The sequence below is a fragment of the Corvus brachyrhynchos genome, unplaced genomic scaffold (assembly GCF_000691975.1).
Source record: "Corvus brachyrhynchos isolate BGI_N302 unplaced genomic scaffold, ASM69197v1 scaffold19, whole genome shotgun sequence".
In the NCBI taxonomy this organism is placed as follows: domain Eukaryota; kingdom Metazoa; phylum Chordata; class Aves; order Passeriformes; family Corvidae; genus Corvus; species Corvus brachyrhynchos.
Genome location: NW_008246061.1, coordinates 1,643,847 through 1,653,740, shown reverse-complemented (window position 1 = coordinate 1,653,740; position 9,894 = coordinate 1,643,847). Strand labels below are relative to the sequence as shown.

General features: G+C 56.0%; 1 protein-coding gene across 2 annotated transcripts in view; it reads left to right on the top strand.

Annotated features, from left to right (window-relative positions):
* The window catches only part of NOS1 (nitric oxide synthase 1), a 47,497-nt gene extending 38,197 nt beyond the window's left edge, over positions 1-9,300 (top strand). The window contains exon 28 of one of the 2 annotated variants that reach the window (XM_008642915.2): positions 1,593-9,300. In XM_008642915.2, the coding sequence (XP_008641137.2) occupies positions 1,593-1,608 (16 nt within the window). In that variant the 3' untranslated portion in view covers positions 1,609-9,300. The remainder of the gene's footprint in view (positions 1-1,592) is intronic. The other variant, XM_008642914.2, reaches the window with a different exon arrangement.
* The last annotated feature ends 594 nt before the right edge of the window (positions 9,301-9,894 follow it).

Below are 9,894 nucleotides of genomic sequence, written 5' to 3'. Positions count from 1 at the left end.
GTGCGCCCTGCAGAGTCCCTCCGTCAAAAATCGGATTTGTCAGGGCGTTTTGTGGGTTCCCTCTCCGAAGGTCTCTGTCTGTGTGCCCCTGGCCAAGCACAGATGGTGCAGCTGAAGCTTAAATGAGCTCAGTTTGGGACACAGGCCCGGGGAGGGATGCTGGAACAGCTCTGCTTCTCCCCAGGAGGAGAACTCAGCACCATTCCCATGGGATTACCCTTTCTGAACCATGTTCCCAATTCCATCCAGGCCCCACGGGAGCCCAGAGCCACTGGTTGTCCACAAACTGCCTTTGGGCTGCTCGTGCCCCTGCCAAGCTGGGAATTTCCAGCAGCTGAGGGGGTCTAACACACGGAGCAGCTCCACTGTGCCCCGGAGTGTGACCTTGGCAAGGCCATTCCACCTCCTCCGTCCCACCCGTGACAGACCCCAAACCCTTCTCCGTGCATTTGGTGCCTCCCCACCACACGGGGTTTTGCTGGGGCCGCCACCAACCGCTCACAAATTCCTATTTTCCCCTGTGCCCCTCTGCCACCCTCTCTCCCAGGATGACAGCCGGTACCACGAGGATATTTTCGGAGTCACCCTGCGCACGTACGAGGTGACAAACCGCCTTAGATCCGAGTCCATCGCGTTCATCGAGGAGAGCAAAAAAGACACGGATGAGTGAGCGGACGGGTTTATTTTAACCCCTGCAGTCGCCTCGTGGGCTGAGGGATGGGGAAAGGGTGGGAAAGGGTGGGAAAGGGTGGGAAAGGGTGGGAAAGGGTGGGAAAGGGTGGGAAAGGGTGGGAAAGGGTGGGAAAGGGAGCTTTAACTTTTGTGCACATGTGGTCCTTAGAGCAGAGGCTGAGGAAGGATTTTTGCTCTGGAAGCCTCTGGAATAGCTGTTGCCTCTCTAGGATAAATCCCCCCAGCTTCCCCATTTATTGCAGCGATGTGCTCAGGCCTGCCAATCCCATCCAAAGGGGATGTAAAGGAAAACAGCCCTTCCCACTGCCTGCTTCCAGGCTGGAAAAACCCATGGGAAGAGGTGACTCTCCCCAGCTGCAGGGAGGCCTGGCTGGCTCCAGGTGTTCAGCTCTCCATGCTCGTTCAGGAAAGATCCAGAGATTTTTCTCCCTGCTGTTGTAAAAACAACCAGAAGTTTAAAAAGAAAAAAAATAGAAAGAAGAAGAAATCTTGACATTTGCTGTGTTTGTTTCTGCTCTACCAAGTGCTGCCATTTGCTCAGCTTGGTCATGGTGGGATTTTCCCTGGCTGAGCAGAAGGATTATTTAGGATAAAAGCTGGGCAGCTGCATGGATCTTGCTCCTTGTGCTGGCCCTCGGTAGCCTGGGGTGAAATCCCTTCCCTGTGTAGCGCCTGCAGTGGGTTTCCCCACGACCCTGAGGTTTGGTAGGAATTTTTCTGCAAGGAATCACATGCTCCAGGGTCTGGGCTCTATCAGAATGCCTCAGTTTCCCACCTTCCTGCCCGCCTCACCCAGCTCTGTAGACTCCTGCCCAGCACATGGAAAGTCCAGGTCGGGATGATCCCAGTGCTGCTCGCTGCTCCCTCTAAAGTTGGCCTTTCTCCCCTTTCCCTTGCAGGGTTTTCTGCTCCTAACTGGACCCTCTGCCCCCCGGGGGATGCCAAACCAGTCCCAGCGCCTGCTGCCCCCTCCAGCTGGAGGGCACTGGGTTTTGTATTTCACGGACACGGTGGCTCCTTTTCCACGGGGAACTGCCCATGGAAAGCGCTCTGTCTCTCGTCCTGTTGTTGTGTCCTGATGATGATGATGATGATGACGACTTTTATTTCCTTTTCTTCCTCTTCCTCTTGCTCTTGTCCTGTGGCCATTTCTTTTCACCTCCTTCCTTCCCCTTCCCTGGATTTCCCCACTGGAGTTTGATGGCTTTATAACCTGCAGTGGCTCTTTCCAGAATTCCACATTTCCCCTCCTTCCCATGAGGGTATTTCGCAGCTGCATGAAATCACCACCTTTGTGATCATTTCTGGGCATTTTTGGGGGTGAGCAGAGGTGGCAGGGGCTGGGCAATGGTGAGGTCTTGTTGCTTGTCCAGAGCTGGGGGTTGTTCCTGCCAGGCTCCCTCTTTCCGCAGCTCGGGGCTTGGCTGAATCCTTGTGTTTTCACGGCTTTCCTTTGGATTTGGACAAACCTGGGCTCATACCTGAGGCTGGGGGCAGATGATGTGCAATGCCCTCGTGCCCATGAGTTATCCCCCCCCAAGCAGCCCAGGTACAGCTGTGTGGTTTTTGATCTGATTTACGCCTCACGATTCCTCCTGAACGGGCTCTGCGCTTTGTCTCCCTTTCCCTGCTCCCTTTCCCTGCTCCCTGTGAGCCTCTCCTTTTGCTCAATCCCCAACTTTTGCTGGCGTGGAAGTTCTCCCACACGCTCTGAACGCACAGGCTGATGCGCAGGCTAAGGAAAAGCTCCTGGCAGTGACTTCTCCAGAGGGTTTGTCAGGGAATATTCCATCTGCAGCCAAACTCCGAGGGCCTGGCTGCACCCAGAGCTCTGCACGCCATGATCCCTCTCCCAGCCATGAGGATGGACAGAAGCAGCTCCAGCTGCCAGAGGAACCTCTTGGGAACAAAGGCAGCCCTTGGAGGGGGATGGAGGCTCCAGGTCCTTGGCGAGGATGTGCCAGCGGAGCATCCTGAAATCCCAGAGCCATCAGCTCTTAGCACACTTCATCAGCACCTCTGGGACAGCAGATCCCAGCCCCTTCCACATTTCAGGGAGCAGAAAGTGCCACCATGGAGCGACCTGCCTGCCAAGAGAGACACGTGTGGCATTTTGGGGGTGAGCCAGCCCCCTCTGTGCCACCTGCCAGGGCCACGAGCTGTCTCAGCCAGGACACCTCATGTGAGAAGGGAGGTGAGATCAGCTGCAAAGGTGCTGGGCTCTGACACGCTCACACCTCAGCCCTGCTGCAAAAACCTGGCCCCAAAAGCAATTTGTTAACACAACCACAGGAAGGCTGGAGAAAACAGAAAGCCTCTAACAGAGAAAAGCTGCCTGCAAGGGAAAGAAAACATGACCTTGTGTGTCCTTCCTCCTGCTGCACCCTGAAGCATCACAGAATATTCTGAATTGGAAGGGACCCACAGGGACCAAGCCCTGCTCCTGATGGAATGGCCCATCCAGTGGTTGAACCTCGGCGTTTTCAGCACCCAACTAAGCCAATCCCAGGTTTGTCCACCCTCGCTGCCAGCACAGGGACAGCAGGACGTGCCCGCAGCTCGTGCTGGGGGCAGGGGTGCAGGGTTGGCATCTCGAGGTGGCAGCTGCTGATCCTGCCCTCCTGCCCCGCTCCGCTCAGCTGTGCACGGACACCTGGATGGAGCCGAGCACCTGAACTGGCAACTGGCAGATTGTCCAGGAGCTTTCCCAGGGCTGAGATCACCTGCCCTGAGCCAAAGCCAGCACAAAAAGAGCTGCAGGAGGTTTGCTGCTCTCCCAGCCCCTGGAACGAGCCCCACTGGCTCCCCCATCCCAGGCTGTGCTGTTATTCCCACCCTCAGTCAGGATCTCCTGCCCTCTCCACGGGCTGTGACACTTCCTGCAGTTTCGAATCCCTGAAGCTTCTCCAGCCCAAAATCCAGGAGCAGAAGGGCTCCAGGCATTGGAAGAATTTGAGATCCTGCTCTGCTGAGCATCCGACACGGGATAAAACGAATAAATGCTGCCACAGTGTGGCCGGAGCTGAGCTCGCTGCGCTGGCAGGGCTGGGACACTCGGCCGGCTGGGTGGCACTGCCTGGGGACTTGGTGACCTGGAGGTGAAAGCGGGAGAGCACCGGGCAAAGGGCAGCTCACCCCTGCGGGTTGTGCCCCAATCCCGGGGCGGGCAGTGGCATGGGGGAGCTGGGTCCCTTGGCTTGGGATGTGTGAGTTTGGGAGAGGTCCTGTCTGGGAGAAAACCCGCTGGCCCCAGAGCTGGGAACACGCAGCAAGCTTGGCCCTGACCCCCCACCCTGCTGCTGCAGAAACAAAGCTAAAATCAGAAGAGAATCGGATTCATCCTCCTTGTTTGGGAAATTCTGGCTCCGGCTTTGTGCTCTGGTCCTCCTTTAGAAAAGGGGCGGCCTGAGGAGGAGGAAGAAGAGGAGGTAGTGCCCAAAGAAGCATCCCTCTGTCCTCTTCCCAGCTCACGCCGTGGCGCTGGCAAGTTTCTGCCTCCTGTCCTGCCTCCTGCCCGCTCTGCTGACCCATCTCCCATCGGCAGCCCGTGCCTCAGCTGGATTATCCCGCTTCTCCGGCATCCCAAAGCTCGCCGCCTCCGTCTCCCCCCAGCCGGAGCCGCCGGGGAGCCCCGCAGGGAAGCGCAGCCCTGCATCCCGGGGCTCTGCCGAGGGCTCTGGGCCGGGCGGGCAGGCACAGCTCCACCAACACCGCGGGGCTGAGCCCGCCGAGCCCTCGGGATGGGAAATGCTGGTCTGAGGCTCCTCGCCTGGAGCCGGAGGAGAAACCCCCTCCCCGCCAGGAAGGTCCATGAAGCTAAAGCCCCCCAGGGCTCCGAGCTGCCTCTGCTCCCGCAGCCTGAGCGGGACCGCTGGCTCCTCACAGGCTGCACCGCTGGGAATTTCGAGTCACTGTTTGCTGTTGAGTCAGTCTCAGACGTCTGAACTGCTCCCCTTCATCCCCTCCACCTGCAGGGGCTTCGCACTCCCCTCGAGCTTCATTTTCTCCCACGGCAACGGGGGAAAGAACCTTGTGGATGTGCTTTGTTATTCCCGAAACGCGTCTCTTCCAGCCCGGACTCTGCTCGTCTCCTGGGGCATTTCTGACGTGGGGGCACAGCCACGACATCTCTGCTGTAAACACAGAGTGAGGAGGGCTCTGCTCCCGCCCGGTGCCCTGAGCAGCTCCAGGGTGTCACACACGGAGGGCTTGTGCCTCTGGGGCACTTGGGTGACAAATCTGTCCCCTCTGGGTGCCTGCTGCCCACCCCCTCCTGTGCTGGACTGATGGACACCCAGCCTGGCCACTCTCCTGAGGATCTCCCCCACCACCACCTCCCTTTTTGAGCAGCTCTGCTCCTTTTCGCTCTCCAGGTGTTAAAGAGACTCTCCTCTGAACAGGAGGTTTGATTTTCAAGATGCTACCAAGTGGATTTTTTTGCAAAGATTTTAATTCCTAGGTCTTTCAAGCGTCCGCTGAGAGTCCTTCTACGGATTTGGAAACCCATGGGAAAATGTTCCGTGCGTTCCCGACCTGCTGTGTCCACCAGCAGGGAAAAACCACTCAGTGCAAGGGTATCCAGTGCCTGTGGTGTTGGTGATTTCTGAGGTTTCATCTCCCAGGAAGGACTGGCGGGGAGTTTGTTGTTGTTCTGCTTATGAGAGACAACGGGAAACCAGTGAGACAATGGGAAAACAATAGGACAACGGGAAAACAGTGAGACATCTGCCTCCAGGAGTGGCCTCACAGAGCTGTCAGCTCCCCGTCGTGGCCTGAGCTCGTGGCACGAGAGGAACTGAGCCAGTCACATCCAAACTGGCCAGAGAAATGGGGCCTGACCCCGGGCTGCCCACGCTCCCCACCCCTCTGTGCCTGTGTGTCCCCAGGGGGAGCAGGGACGCTGTTCACACCCTGAGCAGTGGGATCTGACGTGTCTGGGCATGGCCAGCGATCCTGCAGGGTGTCCTGGGCCCGGGAACCACGGCCCCGCAGGACAGGAGGTGGGAAGAGACCGGACAATGATCCCGTGTCCAGCCTGTGGCTGCTCCCGTAGATCCTTTCCTGTCACCCCATCCCGGCTGTATCCCAGGCTCTCTCTGCCACTTCCCTCTGGAGATCCCTCCTTCTGGGCCCTGCCTGCCCCGCTGGAAGTGCAGGTGCTGGGCATGGACACGGACTCACAGTGCCTTGTGCTGGGGAGGGAGCGTGGCCCCGCTCCTGCCCTCTGACTCCATTTGGCACGGGCAGGGAAATTCCCCCTGGGATAACTGGGAGCAGACTCAGCCCTGCTCAGCCCCATCTCCCCGAGGTGGGGTTTTACAGGGGGCTGGAGGTGGGGAGAGGTCACAATGGGGGTGCAAACCGGGCCCCACGGGGCTGGGAACTCTCCCTCATCCCGGAGAGCCCGTTCTGGTTAAACTGTGAGGGGAGAGGTCGTGTTTGTGCTCGAAGCCCCATGGACTTGCACCAAGCCCAGGCCAAAGCTGCTGCCTCCTGAATTCTGACTGAAGCCGTTCCATTGCCCTCTGAGGGCTCCCACCATTTTTTGGAAGGATAATTTTATGCTCGGCACTAAATTCTGTTGCTGCTTTCACCAGGGACTAGCTCTCAGCTTCAGAATTGCTCTGGTAACTCTGCAGTTGCATTGATAGTTCCAGAGGGGAGCCCAGTCCCTTCACAGAACAGATGGAGACACATTTTCAGGGCCATTCCACTTTGCTGTAACTCCGTGTCTGTTGCAACAATTCCTTCTGCTGTAACAGGGGGAGCAAAATTTGGCCGGTGCTCTTGGAAACCTGTAACCCTGAACTCGGACAAAACTATGGAATCCAAGTCCTCCCAGACCCAAAATGCCTTCCACACCTGCTGGCTCCAGTGGCACTGGGGATTTTGGCAGCTCGCGCAGCAGCAAATTCAGAGTATTTCTGCGTGTGTCAATCCGCGCTTGCACGTGCCTGCGATGCGTGGCTCCAGCAGCCCCCGGGAAATCTCCCCTTTCCCAGGGAGATCCCAGCTCCAGCTTCTTCCATGTGGCTGTGGGTGCTCAGCAGGGAGTCAGGGGAGTGGGAGGAAGTTGCTGCTGCAAAGCACTTGGTTCCAGAAGTGAAACGGAATTTAGGAGAGGTCAGAAATCAGCCTGCTTTAGCACAGGGAAACTCGTGGAACATCCAAGCATTGCCATGCAGATCCACCTTTTTTTTTTCCTGCTGGGAAAATCAAGCAGACTGGAAACTCCTGGCCTCTACCCCTACAGATGTTTGGCTGTGAGGAAAGTTTGAGCCCTGGAATCACAGGAATAAAACCCCAACAGGTTGTGAGCCCACAGCTGGGCAGTGGCAGCTCTTGGGCTGATGCTCTCCTGCCACACTCATCCGTGTCCTGCCCAGCCAGATTTTGGGGAGGGAGGAGGGAGGAAGCGCCTCAAAGTGAGCAAATCAAACCTGTGGGTCAGGCCCTGGGAGTTCCTGGTTTATCAGGAGCCTATAGGGTAAAGTTTTGCAGCTATTCCTCATCAGCGTGGTGAGGAATTGGGCAAGGCACCAGGGATTTCTCTGGCATCCATGGGCCAAAGCTTTCAGAGCTGTTCTGGAGCTGTGGAAAAGCAGGAAGGCAGTGCTGGGATGCAGAGCAGCTCCTGCCCAGCTCTCTGCAGGGCTGGCGCAGAAATCTGTTGGTGAAAAGCACCAGGCAAAGTATTTTCCTTCCAGGGGCGTCCTTAACACCTGGAAAATTGAAAGGCTAAATACTGGAAAAGTTGATCTAGGAGAGGAACTGATTCGGGGCTTCTTTTTGTTGCTTTGTTTTCATGTGTTGGTTTTGGGGTGGGCAAAGCAAACAGAGAGCAAACAGCCAGTGTATCAAATTGGGATTAAATCAAACGTTCTGTTCCTACAGTAACTGCTAGTGGAGATTTTTAAAATTTATCAAGGGCAACGAAACAGCCTTAATTAACTGAGACATTAATGCTCCTTGCTTCTGCGCCTGCTTTTGCGTTCTCCTCTCCGTGTGATCGTGGCGTGGAATCCTGTCTTAACCAAACCCACCTGCCAGTAGCCCACAGGATGCCCAGGAACGTGAGATGGAGTTGGAGAATCTCCCTGCAAGTGAGGTTCAGTGCGAAATCCCCGCTTTGCTAAAATCCTACAGCACAGGCAAATCCCCACAACTCCCAGGGCTGAATTCCCACACTCTGCTGCCTCGAAATGCCTTTAAAAACCCCGGGCTCTGTGTGCTTTGTGAGTAGTCTGCAGCTTTTCCAGAGTGCACACACAATTCCCCAGGCAGAGGATGAGCGGAGCGGGATGACTTTCAGCCGGGCCTCGTTGCTTTTTCGATTGCACGGAGTTAAAAACACGGCTCCTGCCAGCTGCCCGGGGAATTTGATATTCAGTGCCAATTAATTTTTGTAATAGGAGCAGGGATTTATCCCCTCGGCTCCCTCAGTCTCAGACTCAAAGGTTGGGGGTGGATTCTTTAATTTTCCGGTGGCCTTTCCCTGAAGAGCAGCGGTGCCACGATGAGGACGGGGACTGGGCTGGGAAGGGTGGCAGCGTTGGGGCAGGCAACTCCCAAATTTCCCAGTGTGAAACCTTCAGCTTCGGGTAAATCCTGCTGGGCTGCGTGGGACTCCAGGCCCTGGCTGCTCCCTGCTTCTCGCTCCCCTCAGCACCCCTCACGTCACTGTGCCTTCATTCGCTCGAGGAAACGATGCCATGATTTGAGCCTGGCACTCTCACTTTGCATCCCATCAAACAGCTCGGTGTGTGTGGGGCAGGGGGAGCTGATTCTGTAGCTGTTCGTGTGCGATCCCGAGGTAGGTTCGTGCTGAGGAGCCATGGGGTGGGCCGAGCCCGCCTTGCGTGTCACCCTACCAGTGCTTTAAGCAGCCAGAAACGTGGTTCTTCCCCTACCTCTGAGCTCTCAATGCTGCTAAAATCTCTGCCGTTCGTCCCCTGTGCTCCAGCCCCTCTCTCAGACTGACTCTGGCTCTGTTTGCAAGATACCCACGTTGTTCTGAAGCATGCACCTTCTCTCTGTATAGTCCCAATCTTCTGATTTTATGGAATACTTATGCCTGTTTGCATTACAGTCAAAATAAAAATAATTAAAAAAAAAAAAGCGAACTAAAAGCTGGCAGTCCCTCTCTTCTCTCTGTGTTTTTAACACCGGGAGGCTGCTCGAGGTCTCTGCTGATGCCGTGGCCTCGCTCTGCTCTGCCGCCTGCAATGCCAGGGCACGGTGAATAGCGGTGGCAATCAGCAGCCCCTGTTCCCCTGCCAGCCAGAGACGCTGCCTTGCGAGGTGGCCTGAGTCACAGCCCAGCCAGGAGGGCTGCCTGTGTGCAACCCTGGGCGAGTTTTGGAGCTGGAGCCTTGGGAACACGGCAAAAGCACTCCGGGCAGGGGCTGAGAGGCCTGGAAATGGCAGAGAGTGGCCAGGGGAATGAGGCAGAAATACGGACGTGGCTTCTCCCGTGGGAAAACGATTTTCCCGTGCAAGGGGGATCCTCCCAGCACTCGAAGGGGGCTTACTGAAAAAGAGGGAGAGCGATTGTTTTACATGGGAATGGCTTCTCACTGCCAGAGGGCAGGGTTAGGTGGGATAGTGGGAGGGAATTGTTCCCTGGGAGGGTGGGGAGGCCCTGGCACAGGGTGCCCCCTTTGGGTACTGATACACATTGATAGATCTCCTTTGATATTTAAATATTCATAGCGACATTTATACTCTTTAGATACTTGTACCTATTGATGAGGTCCTTCTGGCACCTCCTTTTAGATATTTATACCCATTGATGAGGTCCCCTCTGTGCACCCCTTTAGATATTGATACACATTGATATGCTCCCTCTGTGCACCCCCTTTTCGATATTGATACACATTGACAGATCCCCACTGTGCCCCGTTTCCGATATTGACACACATTGACGAGGCCCTTTTTGGCACCCCCATTTCTGATCCTGACACACATTGATCCAATACTGATACACATTGATGAGGCCCTTTTTGGCACCCCCAATTCCAATATTGACACACACTGATGAGGCCCCTTTTTGGCCCCCCATTTCTCATATTGACACACATTGACGAGGCCCTTTTTGACCCCCCCCATTTCCGATGCTCACACACATTGACGAGGCCCTTTTTGGCACCCATTGACACACACTGATGAGCCCCTTTTTGGCCCCCTTTCCGATGCTCACAC